This window comes from Topomyia yanbarensis, chromosome 1, assembly GCF_030247195.1.
Source record: "Topomyia yanbarensis strain Yona2022 chromosome 1, ASM3024719v1, whole genome shotgun sequence".
Taxonomy (NCBI): Eukaryota; Metazoa; Arthropoda; class Insecta; order Diptera; family Culicidae; genus Topomyia; species Topomyia yanbarensis.
This window is the reverse complement of record NC_080670.1, coordinates 8,081,030-8,096,045: the sequence shown is the minus strand read 5'-3', so window position 1 is coordinate 8,096,045 and position 15,016 is coordinate 8,081,030. Positions and strand designations below refer to the sequence as shown.

The window sequence follows — 15,016 nt, the reverse complement described above, 5'->3', positions numbered from 1 at the left end:
ACTTTTGCACAAGGTTAAACATAATACTATTGAAATTGTAACAGGCTGTTTCGATTAAAAGTAAACAGAATTTAACGAATATAACGAAAAAGTATTGATCACTGATAACACTTTGACTTCGAAAGAAACATGAGTGTGCGTAAAGATCATAACTACTCCAAAAGTACCAACCACTGACGCTGTGAGCGATAAACCAAATGAGCATTACTCAGTTCCACAGCTAATAACCACTGAGAGAGAAGCAGGGAGGACTTCGTTATTGCCTGAGAAATTTACGGTGTTTACTGAGAGAAAAAGATAAGCCGTACGTTCATGTGATTGAGACTATCCCAGCGAGGTCTCTTTGGAGGTTATGCAATTGTGCATGTGAAATTACGACTACATACAGTCGATGTGTTCTCTTTCACATTTCATATACAAATGACACGGATGTTATGCGGATTTCTTTTCTAGATTCGAGTCATTTTGATGTTTCTCTTTAAGAGGATCCTTTTATATAATTGTGCAAAAAGTTTGATATATTTTTAATGTTTGATATATTTTTTGAAGAAGTAAAATGACTTAGACATGTGCGCTATTTTGCAAAATGTTTATTAAGGTTTCATCTACAAAATAAAAATTTTCGAGCGCAAGGTGTTAAAAATTACGGCTTCAGCAAAAGGTGTTTTGAAAACCGACCTCATCTGCGGGCACGGTATAAGCCGCAATTCGTCGTCTACAAGCAGCAAACCAAAACGATCTTGAACATTACATTCAGTAGAGGCGCAATAGAAACAAAATGGCGGCCACTTGATAATAAAGTAACATTTTTTCGCATGATTTTTTCACTTTGGCCGGCTGTAAAAAATCGTTATTGATCAAAATATTGCGATTTTGTAGGTTACAGCGCCCGAGAATGTTGTCTTCTTTTAGGCGGGCAAAACCCGAAGTTGATTGGTTGAATGATTAAAAAACAAGAATGCCCGCAGATTCGAAAAATTTTGTTCCCAGAAAGCCGCCATTTGGACGCCATTTTTGACACCTCACACTCGAAAATTTTTATTTTATATATGAAACCCTAATAAACATTTTGCAGAATAGTGCACATGTCCAAGTCATTTTACTGCTTCAAAAAATATAATTTAACATTAGGTACTTTTTGCCACAATTATAAAAGAGGACCCCCTTGAGTGTACGAAACACTACATAACCCTCCGTTAATAAATGCAGGGAAGTGTCGAAATCATCACGTTTAAAAATCTCATTTCTTATGCTGCTAGTTCCGTCTGCCTTCTCCCTCGCTCGTGTTTGCGTCCATGGCGTTGTCGCTAGGGGTTTGATTTTCGCTGTTAGATGTTTGGTATTTTTTTTTGTCTTCGAGTGACTCTTGTATAGCCTTATTTTTGTGTATTACTTTCCTAGGTATGTCAGAAGTTGGTTTGGGAAACCGTGGAATATTGTTTTTTCGGCATTTGTTTTTTGGCTGACTGTCTCAAGCGTATCAGAGGTTGTCGAGGCTTGTTTGTTAGTGTTGGTTGTGGTGGATGAGTTCTCATTGGTTGTTTCGACACATGGCTTACCGTTGTGTACCGTCCGGTTACAGAACTTGCATGTGGGCACTTAACACCTTGAGATGATCTGCTCTCGAAAGTCAAGTAAGAACAAGAACATGACTCTAACATTAGGTACTTTTTAGGTACTTTTTGCCACAATTATAAAAGAGGACCCCCTTAAGTGTACGAAACACTACATAACCCTCCGTTAATAAATGCAGGGAAGTGTCGAAATCATCACGTTTAAAAATCCAATTTCTTATCCTGCTAGTTCCGTCTGCCTTCTCCCTCGCTCGTGTTTACGTCCATGGCGTTGTCGCTAGGGGTTTGATTTTCGCTGTTAGATGTTTGGTATTTTTTTGTCTTCGAGTGACTCTTGTATAGCCTTATTTTTGTGTATTACTTTCCTAGGTATGTCAGAAGTTGGTTTGGGAAACCGTGGAATATTGTTTTTTCGGCATTTGTTTTTTGGCTGACTGTCTCAAGCGTATCGGAGGTTGTCGAGGCTTGTTTGTTAGTGTTGGTTATGGTGGATGAGTTCTCATTGGTTGTTTCGGCAGTTGTGTACCGTCCGGTTACAGAACTTGCATGTGGGCACTTAACACCTTGAGATGATCTGCTCTCGAAAGTCAAGTAAGAACAAGAACATGACTCTTTGAATACAATCAGTACAAGTGCGCGGTGCCAAATCGTGCAGGCGAATTTCCCTAAAATCATTGTCCATATACACGTGGGGCTATGGTTTTGACGTGTTCGTATTCGACACCGTGTTGTATGTTGTTCTTCGCTACGAAGCTTTCTGCTTCGGATAACGAGTTGAACGTTATTAGTACTAAATGACTCGTATGATGTAGCTGTATGAGCGACACTTACAGTGCCACCTAGCGGTGAAAATGAAAGTTTTCTTCATGTAAATTGTCGAAAAATCCCATGCAAACTTCAGGCACGTTGGTCCGGTAGCTAGACTTGTCCGAATTGTTTCAAATTTGGAGCAAGTACTCCTGGTGGGACTAGAAATCGACTCGGGCATGAGCCGGTAGGGGTCATTTTTTTCCTGTCACTCTAGTGGATAGGCGTCCTCGTCGATTTCCTATATCACGAGTAACTGTTACAACGTTCACAGTCGGCTCAAGCAAAGGAATAGCAGCGAATACAGTTGTTTCCTAAGGCTTCATATTGACTTGCCTGTACCGAAAGTCATTATCTGTTTCAATTCCCGGCCTTTGCTAATATATCCATCGATTAACGTCAAGAGATGATCTCCCAACGACAATTGTGTTGGAACTGCTTCCGCACCGGTCATAACACTAGAAGATGAGGATCCAAATTCACATACCGCATCTGTCGCGATCGCCATCATACGTAGCTACATGATTCCAACTTGTCATCCAAAAGCTTTGTTACTCCAACAGTGACACCCACTTCTCCAGCCCAGCAACTGTATCGCCACATGCGAGAAATCCAGGACCATCCACTGTCCAAGTGAGTCAATCGGTCCAATCCCGTTGCAGTACAGTTTTGTTGGAATCGGTTGCACTCCACATCTTCGACGTTCAAGGGGAAATTCCTCGAAGCCAGAGCGTTATTGGAGTCCACCTCGATGTCAAACTTCATTTCAAACAAACTTGTCAATCTTCTTTCGAAACCTTGTTTATTTTTATTTGCATGCATGGCCGCCTGTGTTGATGATTTTCGTTTTCTCAGAACACTCACAGTGCCATCAAGCGGTGAGTGTGGTAAAATCTGAATAGACCGGGGGCACTCATTCTAAAATTGTAAAATGAGTTACAAACTTTGAAATTTTCTCCGTAGGTTGGTTGGACCACGGGTAAAATATAACCACATTGACATTTTCTCTCACCTGCAACATCCTCGCCATCGCCGACGAATGATATAAAAAAGCAAATTAAATCAAGCTTTCGCTGTTCACCTTGAAAAATACCGAAATCGATTTTGGAATTTTGTTCACGCACTCATAAATGCTAGCAGCCACAGCCGGTTCTGTTCAGCCGAGACCACGAAATGATGCGTTTGGGACGGAAAGGAGACGTTCCAAACCAATCCGCTTCAAGCAAGGGGGCGCAGCACCATTGGAGTTGCGAGTGATGCAATCGTTCGTTCCGACCAGTTTCCTCACATCGCCGCGGTCCTAGTGAAGACATGTACAAGCGATCGCACGTGATACTGGTGAAAGAGAAAGAGTGAGTTAGAGAGAGAGAGCTTTGTAGCGACAAATAAACAGCAGCAGTAGTTGTTAAAGTAGTTCAAGGTCGCTCGCAGCAGGCTTAGATAACTTTGCACACCTTAACCGGCAGCATGTGGTGCACGACTGAACTACTTTGGAGTGCGCACATTATGCCGGTTGTGCCATCACCGGATTGTGGTCGGAATTCCAATGTGATGGACGTTTTTTTCTTTTGGGTCTTTTCATGTTTTAGCGACATTAAATTAGCAAGACATGTAGTATTTATAAACAAGTAGAGTAATTAAATAATAAAAAAAAATATTTTCCAAAATTCGCCAAATAAAACTTTTTCTTTTTTCATTTTCATAGGTCCTGGGTCCGAGGCTCATGGAGAACCGCAAACCATTCCAGTTAAGACACACCCTCATAGCATACAATTTTATACAAGTCGTTTTTAGTGCCTGGCTGTTCTATGAGGTACGTAACTCGTTCTAACCGTACTAATATTTATAATCGTTGATTCAATTGTTTTAAAGACATTTAAAGACATACAAAAAGAAACATTTGTTCACGAAACGACAAATCCTCCCGAGACAACAACCTTTCTTTTCTATAGACAGAAGACGATTCTGCACCAGCTGCGCAGAGCACCAACCAGGGACAGTTGCGTCTTAAAGCACCCAGAGTTCGGATTTCCGTTTTGCCAAAACCTTCGACTGCTAGATACGAATACGTATTAGAATCTTCTCTGCATGCTACTATACTGATTGAGTACTGCAAGCGATGATGATCGTACGTACCGCTTAGCGCGGAAGCTTTGTTGTTTTGTTTTCCGTGTTGTAGATTAGTCTTGATTTTGGTAGATTTGTAGCAAATTTCAGTTTGTCACTTATGTAGCCCGTGTGCTGTAGTTTCTGTTGCACGAATATCACTTTTCTGCGGACAACAGCTCGTACATATTTTGCTACCGAATCTGTAATGGTCCAACGCGCAAATTAGGATCTCTCTTTGTTTACTTTCTCTTTCGTCAATAATTTGGTCATTTTAACAAGTACTCGTAGGTCTGCTAGAGAAAAAAAAACTATTTATATTTGTACTGTAATTAAACAAAGAGAAGTCCTCATTTGCACATAAAACTTTTTGAAAAGGTGTCGTAGACAGATGGGATGATAAATAGTAAACAAACACCCAAGTAAACGCGGTCAGAGTAGGCTGAATTCTTTGGACTGACGCCTCCCAAGCAAAATCTGCCGCTGAATTAACAACTAGTAAATTGTATCCAAGGCGACACACCAGAAAACAATCCACCGTGTCGCAGAAAATTGTGTGGAATCCAACATCCAAAAGAATCAATCGTGCGAAAGTTTCTAGGCTGCAAATAAGTGAACTTGGTTACCGGAAGCAACAAATCCTACAAATGATCGGTACTTATTTCATATTGGTTTAACGCTGTTTCGCCCACGAAATAGGCAGAACGAGAAACGCGATCAAAGGAGAAAGATCAATACACTCGTCTTCTTCGACCTCCAGAGGTCCCCGTCACCAGCAGCTAACGAGAGTGCCAAGTACAAAAATCTGCAGCCGGCCGGCCTTCCTTTCACTTTTCAACCGGGTTCATTTGTGAATGTTACAAACAGCCAGAGGCATTCCCCCAGCGATATAGTAGGATTCTTAGCGTACGAAATAATTGTCGGGGAGAGGGGGGACAGCACATTGAACTTCTGTCTCATTAAACTTGGGTCACATTTGGAATCAACAACCGACCTTCCCCGTTCGCGTTCGCAACTATTCCCCGTGATGTCTCCAGACTAATGAACCTCATTCCGATCGCGCAAGACTGAAATAGCAACAACATTGACAGCTTCAGCAGCAGCAGTACTAGCAAGAACCCGGAAACGAAAACGAACGCCCCAAGCCGAGTGATATTAAACCATATGCATTGTTCTTTCTTTCTTTTTTTTCTTTTTATCACTCACCGCATGTCAAATTACGAATCTCCTTCCGCGTTGGCAATTTTTCCTAACCGGTACAGTGTCTGATGGGCGGTTGGTGGGGCGTGTACAGCTTCCGGTGTCAGCCAGTGGACCACGGTACTACCGGTCAACCGATGAGAGTAAGTTCGAGCCGTCGAGCTCTTCCTACCAAAAACCGTACATAAAGAAGCAGTACAGAAGGTTCCTTCGTTATCCCAAAATCCATCGTCACCTGCCACAAGCAGTTAATTTTTTTTTCTTGAATGTTATTCTCACATCCTCCCTTCCACAGTCCGTTTTCTCTCTTTCTACAAGCACAAGTAAACCGATTGGTTCCCGCGAAATGTTCCAAAAATGTAGTAGATTAAAAGTGAGCAGCCGCTGCGGAGACCAGCCACAACCCCTAAACCTATGACCCGAGGGGCGAATTTCGATTAGCTCAATAACCAACCTCGGCGACACCCCGACCCACGGACCTTGTTGGTGTCTCCGAATGTGTATTGGGTGTAGTCGTTGCGCTACGTAGAACTCCCGCAGTACAAACGGGACCGTAGTTTGGTAATAGTCTAGTACTACACTTCTAATACCACCGTATTATTGCTGTTACTGCAACAAGTTAGCCTAGTTACTAATCTAAATCGGGCGGATGTAAGCCACTCGCGCTAAACCTAGTGCTAAAACCTAGGCCCTGGAGGTGGTCCTGTAGACGGAAGCTTACCACGGAGCGAGAGGGAGAAAGATAGAGTAAGAGAGGGTTCTATCACAGCTACCTCGCGGGTAGCACGGACCCAACCGTGCGTGGTCGTTGTAGTATATGCACTTAGTACTAACTGTAATGAGAGTGAGTTGTTGTTTGAGTTTACGTTGTAGCAAATGGGTGAACAAAAATATTTTCCCTTAATCCGAAAACGGTTTTCAAAAAGATCTGTTTAGTTAAATTTTAGTTAAATAAAACGAAACGGTTTAAAATGGTTGCGTACGGCTTGTCCGCTGGAGCGTTAACCCGGGTTGTTTAATTTTCCCGATCCTTTCAAAAATATGTTTGGGAGAAAGGAACAATATAACAGAAAGTCGTTATAGGCTAATAGAAGGCGGATTGACGGCAAATTGGATTTAAATTCAGCAGTGTTGCCAAGTTTTTTTTTTTAAATTTTCAAATTCAGTGGAGGTAAGTTAGTTTTTGAGGAATAAGGGAAAAACTTTTTGTCTCGGTCATGGTTATTAAAATTTTATGGACGGCTCAAACGTAGTTGAATCATAGGTAGTTAAAATGTTAAGTAACTTATAGAAATGGTTCTAGTGCATTTGATCGAGTATCGTTTGACAAAATTATGTTTGGTTGTGTGAAATTGAGCGGAATAACGTGAAACTATTGCGAGTCTTCGAGAAAAGATTTAAATTATTCTTTGGGCTCATTTTTTAAAAGTAATGCTCAATTTTCTATTTTACATGCATTCATTTGATAACATTTCTACGAAGAACAACTCGTACATGTTTCGCTTCCCAATTTGCAAAGATTATTAGTTGTTCACTGTTTATAAAAAAAAAAGATTTATCAGCATCAACTATAGTGCGTAAAACCTCATTAGTCAAAAATTTGCATAGCTCTCGACCCCGATGAAACAAAACTGTACACAATCAGTTTCAACGGCGAACTTCTTGTACACGTAAGCAATCATCAATTGGCAAATAATCCATATGTTTACGGAGCAAATGAACAGGTTATTGGTAAACAAAACACGCCCTTAATGGTCATCAGAGACGGTAGCTACAAAAAAAGCAATGGAATCTTGGGCTGAAAGAATGTGACTATGGACATTATGACTCGGACGTAAATATTCTAATTGACAAACTTTTAAATGTGTGAAATGGATTCAATTGGGACACGTAACAGAAGGATTTTCAATATGACCAATGGTTTCGGTAAAACGTCAAAATCTGTCAACGCCAACTTGGATGTAGCTCTAAACTAGAGTACAATGAATCTCTTTCCGTTATGTGTCCGAGTAGAACCCCCACTCCCAATCAGTAAACAAACGAACGAATCAGGGGAGTGCGTCCTGCCAACGTGTCAAAATTCCTAGACGGTACTAACTCGGAACTGTATTCTTTTTTTCTATTGCAATCCACAGATTGGTGTATCGGGTTGGCTAACGGGACATTATAACTTCCGATGTCAGCCGGTCGACTATAGTAACCACCCTAAAACGTTAAGGGTAGGTTAAGTATTCCGAATTGCACGTGCCCAGTAACGAACCTTACTTTTCTAACTCGTCTGCTTGTTTCCTGTCGCGAAAGATCTTTCTTTTCGTTTTAAGTGTGCGTGTGTGCGTTGAAAATGTATTGCTTCTCATCAGTTTTGCTTGTACAAATGCCAAACAAAAAACCCATTTGTGTATAAATAAACGGTCCGTTTTCACTATCAGATAGCCCAATCTAATGACCATTTATTACCGTACATGTTACATAGGGTTAATCGATTGAAGGTGGGGTTGGCTTTATCGCATCTTGTTTCGAACGAAAAATGTCATCACATTCATTCACCCTCATCCATCAACCTTCACTAAGCTCTATTCTGGTCCTTCAAATTTCATAATGCAAATGTTAAAACAAACGTAAATAAAACTTTACTAATGCAACTAACTGTAAATTAAATGATACTTACTATTACTCAATTGGTTGTGGACTAACACAATGAGCGAACTACTGTGTCTAGTGAGCAAAGTCCGGTTTTGCTGCTCTTCCTCCAGAAAACGGTCCCTGTCTCAACCAGTCTATCTCACCTGTTCTCTACTTTTATGTGGTTTATGCAATTAATAGTTTCCGCAATCATCCTTTCCATTTCCTTTTTTTATACTTTCCCTCAGTCAATAACAACCGCATTCGTCTTTCTCCTTCTGTCCTGTCTGTGAACTGAATTAAATGTGTTTTCCTTGCGCGTTTTGTTTTTCTTTTCAAGCCTATCATATTTTTCTTTTCCAATAGCGCCTACTATGTACATGTCAGATCCACTCTCACAATCAACCTAGAAAAGTAAAAGATAATGAAGACAACCCAGACCCCCCAAACCTGTCAGTTTTGTTTAGGCATTTTGCGTGTTACATTTTAGGAATCACCTTTTGTGTGTGTTTTAGTAGCGCCTCTTCCTATAGAGTAGTAGTCCTGTGATAGGCATTATAGTCGCGTATAGAAGCAACTCGAACATTTATGCAAACCTATTGCTAATAACGTATTTCTTTTTTTGTTCTATTTATATCGACGTGATTCTAACAAACCATAATATCACAACTGCGCTTTGGAATCGAATCCTCCCCCCTGGACAACAGATGGTGCACGCGTGTTGGTGGTACTACTTTTCGAAGTTCACAGAGTTCTTCGATACGGTAAGTGAATAAATTTTTTCTGTTATTGTCGTTAGATATCACGAATCCTCCTGCTAAGATGACGTTCGAAATTGCGATACTTTTTCAGAGATTACATGGATTGCAATGGTTTGGAAAAGCCTGGATTTGCAGCCTTGATCGTGAATCTTTGATCCTGGATCCTAGTTTCTTGATCCTGAAATTTTGATTGCAGCTTGGATTGGATTCTGGCTATTGGATCTTAAAAACTTGCTTTTGTATCCTGATTCATTGATTGTGTGTAAATTTATTAAACGTTATCAAATTATTTTTATTTATGAAATTCAATTAGTAAAAAATCAGCTAAGCTTCCGGTTGACCGAATATGAATCGCCGGGTATTTCGATTAACTGATTTTGGTGGACGATGATTCCAGCTTTTACATATTGCGAGTATTTCTTGAACATCACTGCGTAGAATAGCATAAAACAATCGTGTTACTTCAGGAAAAGTGGTACATGTTTTACCAGAGAACGAAGATTCACGAAAAATTCATGGTTAACAATCCCGGTTGCAATGATCGCTTTTCAAGCTACAGGTACAGAAACTCTGTCAAACTTGATATTATTTAGCAAACAACGACAGTTTCATCTGTACGAAAATAGCACTTTTTTCTACCACTTTTCCCCTTCCGATAGCCGCATAAAATTCCTGCACAGTATACTGTTTGATGTCTACTTTGGCGTAAATTTCGTCGTCTATCGCAATCGAACTTCATAAGCATAGTTGTATACAGCTTCGTCAGTATATTCGGATTCTGCACACACACACCTACAATATGAGAGTTGTTCACCCCTTATCAAAAGCAATTTTTCATGTCATTCCGCGGCTAACATCGTTACTCTCACTACACCCAAAACAAATCCTATAGAGCGCAAATGCATCTGTTTTTTTCCGTTCCCAATGTTTCTATAGTTTAACAACGCTCCAAAACAACATCGAAACTCGTAGCAACACTTTGTTGGCTACACAGTTCAGTGATAGCTTGAAGAACACATACCATCGTCTCGCTGCATTCTCACTTGTTAAGCTTGTGATCGGTGCTGTAACGATGAGAAGTTTATATAGCTTTTGCGAAGAAAATAAACACTAGAAGTCCTGGGACAATACTCAAAAAGCTAAGAGTTTCAGTGTGAAAAAAACACTTTTCTTTGTGATTTTTTTTAGAACTGCAAATTTATCAAAAAAATTGTAAATTATCATTATCATTTCAATAACATGCTGTAATTTTTTTATGCAATAATATCAACAAACGACTCGGTGACGAAGCTTTTTGTACAAAGTCTCTGTAAAAAACATGACTTGCGGTGTTATCTGCCATTCCAAAACTACTTAACCGATTTCTTTCAAACTTTGTATACACATTCTATGTAAAAAGAAACCTAACCTCTACGTAGTTTTTGAGGTAAATTTTCAATTGGTTTTTCACTCATTTTAAATAAAAATTACAATTTTTCACGAAAAATTCCGCCTTTTTATGAGTAAACACCCCCTTAAATGAAAAAAATATCTCAAAAACTCAACGTAGGGGTTAGGTATTTTTAACATAGAATGTGTATGCCAAGTTTGAAAGAAATCGGCTCCAGAGACGTTGTACAAAAAGCTTCGTAACCGAGTCTTTTGTCGATATTTATGAATATAAAAATTACAGCATGTTATTGAAATAATACACTATAATGTACAAAAATTTTGATAAATTTGCTTCACGCAATGTTCTAAAAAAATCGCAAAGAATGTGTTTTTTCACGCTGAAACCTTCACCAAACCAAACAACCCCCCCCCCCCCTCCCCCCTTTAGGTCAAGTGGGAGGAAATAGATTTTTTGACACGCATGCTCGCCACAAGAACACACTTAGGAATAACCGAAAAGAAGTTTATCCAAGTTTCAGGTGTAACGGATGCTTCTTCTCTGTATAGCGAAATGCATTTTTCAACATGCTCGGTGATAGGTCATGTAGCCTTACCCCTATATAGTCATTTCACACAAACCACGTGTTTTAAGTTGTTCTTTAAAATGAAACATTCGGCTTGTGCTACATGTTGAATGATATCAAAACAGAAGTGCGGAGGTGATGATACTGAATATAGGCGACAACTGCAAGCTTAACCTCCAGTTCACCTCCAGAAGGTATTATTCCACTTCACGAAAACTGAACAAAATTTATAGTCAACGACCGGGTGGCGCGGGCGTTGGGTCGAGCCAGAGCTTTTCCATCGACCTTATTCGTGATGGAAACAATGCACACAATATTTCCTTTGTTCTCAAGACAATGCACACTAGATCGAGAGGCTGCTAGTTGTCGTTCACTTGATTCGATTGTTGGTCTGACTCAGACAGAAGTAGAAAGTAGACTGAACTGGTCTTATTCTTGGAACCGAAAGCAGCTGAGATGAAAGCGTGAGAAAAGAAGAAGTTTTTAGAAAAAATTTTAAGCTGTATGCACACGAGGCGACAGGATACCGGCCACAAAAATATTCACTATGGACAGCAACAGCGTTGGAATAGGTAGAACAAAATCCATAGTAAATATTTTTGTGTCGTTGGTCCTGTCGCCCCGTGTGCAAACAGCTTAAGGTATTGCGGCACTACCGTAACTTGACATACGGAAAAAAAAATCAGAGTTTTAATCCTCATGCCCCTTAATGCAGGCACAAGACGTACATATTATAGACAATAATAGTCGCGCAGTGCGCAAAATATTTTAAAATTTCCAAGAAGTATACACCACAAATTTCGAAACCGACCGTCACCGCGACTTTTTATTTTTTATACCTGAATTGTCTAACGACATTAGTGTCCATCAAATATCAAAACGCGACATTTTTACTGCACTAAATAATCTAAGCGCATCAAATGGTCCAGGACCTGATTGAATATCTCCTTTATTTTTGAAAATGCTGGCGGAAGAACTTATTCCATCTTTTCAGCATGTCCCTAAAAATGGAACATTCCCAAATATATTGAAATCCTCCTAGCCCAAGTAACAATTGAGGTTTTATGGCACTCATAAAACTTGCAGTTGTAGTATACTATAAAATCAAAATTGCTACTGGGGGTTTAGTACCAATTTTCAAATCTGCCGGTAAATCGGACATATGAAATTACCCAAACTATTCAAACCTATTGTTAATGATTTTTTTTTGCGACAAGTGAAACACCAAATATTAAACGAGCAGCATGGCTTTTTCTACCGGCCGCTCAACCATATCTAAATTACTTGGATTCATAGCATTTACTTTGAATGCAATGGACAGTGGCAAACACCTGGAAATCCTATATACCGACTACAGTGAAGCATTCGACCGTATTGATATACCACTACTTTTATTCAAACTGCAGAAAATCGGATTCTGAAATTATATTTAGCGAAACGTGGACAAAATGTCCGTTTCGAAAATGTACTTTCTGAACCAATTCAAGTTACCTCTGGTGTCCCCAGGGTTCCCACTTGGGCCCTCTTCTTTTTGTCTTGTACATAAACGACATTTATTTTCTCTTGAACGCATAAACGTGCTCGCAAATAACATGTTATGAGCCGAGCCGTATTTGAGATCCGGTAATGATTTTTAGAAACATCTTATAAAAAAAATTGCACAGAACACGACCCGGTAAATCGAATTAGGTGCCAATATAATAAAAATAATGACCTAAAATGACCTTGCTATATCAATTTTATTAACTTTTAATTTATTTCATAGTGAGGCTAAGTTTGATGAACTAAACAAACCAATAATAATCATCAATATAACGCATCTGGAGCAGAGTTACAAATATTCAAATTCATTGAATGAAAATCGATCATATTCAGCCGCATACATTTTCAATATTCAGTTGCGCGACTGAAAATGTCAAACGAACAAACCGCCCATTCATCCATGCAGATTTTCATTCGTCTCCGATTATTACACGAAGCGAACGTGCAGCAACGAATCAAACGCATCAAAGTAGGCCCAAGCACTATGTAAGAGATGATAATTGCTATTTTATGTGCTTTACCGGCATTAGAAAACATTTGCCTGGACAATTAGTGAAATGAATATTATTGTACGATATTCAACTGAGTAAATAACATGGATCATTGAATGAATATTTTTTCTACTCACCACGAATCGCATCAGGTTCATTTTCAGCAATCAAAAAAGAGCTTCGATTAATTTTAACTCTGATCTGGAGTACTATGAAAATATGTTTGATGGGCTCTAGCATACGAATCAAGTTAAGTTTAAGTAAATCCTTTCTTGAACATATTTTCCTTGCCTTAAGTTGCAAAAAATTTATTTTGATTTTAAATTTTGCTCTGGAAATTTATACTAAATAGTCAGTATGGGTTATGAGACTATGTCTAGGCACTAAAGAATATTCTAACACAGAGGCGAATGACCTTAAGGTTAAAACCTGTATAATCGAAATAAAAAAAAATAACAATTTCGATGTATTAAACAGATAGAAAAACCTGATTTTGTTAGCCTGAATACACCATGGGGCTGATAAAAATGGGTATTTACTGTATCATTTTAAACACATCATTTAATGTTTGCAGAATTGACGATTTTGAACGCACCGTGTTGACTTCATGTTGTGTTAACTATAATCAAATACAAATTAAATACGCCAAGGTCCCATACAAAATGGTAATCATTTTTTGACTCACTGAAAACTAGATTTAAAGAACCCTATGCATGAATTTTGTTTGACAAGTAACAAATACTGAAAAATAATAAGAAATGGCAACGCGTTTCGATAGATCTGATCCAAGCATGTCGTGCTTAGATCTGACATTTGTTTGTTTTCGTCGTCAATTTTTGTAGGCTCGGCATAGGTAAGGAAACATTACCTCACCTGGGACCTCTTATCTTAACGGTAATATTTTTTATTTACAACGGAGCAAAATAAAATAGAGAAGAAATTCATCATAACTTCAGTAGAATTTCATTATAGCTTCAGGACAATCAGCTGAAGGAGAAGCCGCTGTCATGAGATAGCAGTTGCAGCGGAGACATCGGTAGCTTACTACCCAAAGTAGCACTTATTTGTACGATTCTAACTTGGGTATATTGAACAGAGATCTGAAGCGGACCCTACACGGGACAAGGATATTGTCAATAAAAATATAGTCAAGACTGCTTCAATACGTCAATCCCATTAGATTTCTACATGATCAATATTTTCAAGATACCCTTACACGATAATATATTGATCAATAATTGATTTATTGACAATATTCCTGCACGTGTAGGGTCCGCTTGAGGTAATAATACGGTTCAAATACTGCAGGGTCATCGCAGCTACATACATCATGTCAGCTGGGATGGCGAATACCTGGAATCTTGTGGAAAATTATTAGTTTTTTATTCTTTTTAGTCGTGTTAGATGTATAGTGTCCGCGAAGTAGCACTCGGACGAGACGGATAAGGTGATTAATTCTAAGAAGTTCAGAATAGTGCACTCGTACAATGTGGATCAAAAAACTTTCGTGACGATTGAGAGTAACAAACATCCGCTCAATAACATGGACTGGTGTCTAAAGCTCGATTCAGAAGATACATCAGCTCCCGGCAACAACAAAGAACATCATCACGCCACCACTTCGTCAAGAAAAGTTAACTGCCTTTATCGTGCATCCGTTCACACGTTCCGTACGTCAAAACGTACCGTGCCGTTGATGTTGTGTGTGACTGCCTCAATTTAACTGTAGTTAAAGGGAGTAGCATTAGCGGATGGCGAGGTGGTGTTGATACTTATTTGACAAATAATAATCCGGCAGAGCCTAAGTCCAACACGAATGTTCAGGATAGCGGTATGTAATCAGGATCGATGACAAACACTGGAAATTGACAATGAGATCAAAGAAAATATATAACCAATGCTCATCTACAGCGGGTCGATCTGCTGATGAAAGATTGAATCGAAGCGAAGCTTTATTA

General features: G+C 39.2%; 1 protein-coding gene across 4 annotated transcripts in view; it reads left to right on the top strand.

The window, feature by feature from the left end:
* Positions 1 to 15,016, top strand: part of LOC131676782 (elongation of very long chain fatty acids protein AAEL008004) — a 153,058-nt gene that overhangs the window by 109,879 nt on the left and 28,163 nt on the right. For 3 of the 4 annotated variants that reach the window (XM_058956089.1, XM_058956087.1, XM_058956088.1), the window contains 3 exons: positions 4,087 to 4,194; positions 7,823 to 7,906; positions 9,017 to 9,073. In XM_058956089.1, coding sequence (XP_058812072.1) covers positions 4,087 to 4,194; positions 7,823 to 7,906; positions 9,017 to 9,073 — 249 coding nt within the window. Of the gene's footprint in view, positions 1 to 4,086; positions 4,195 to 5,749; positions 5,831 to 7,822; positions 7,907 to 9,016; positions 9,074 to 15,016 lie in introns of all 4 variants that reach the window. The other variant, XM_058956090.1, reaches the window with a different exon arrangement.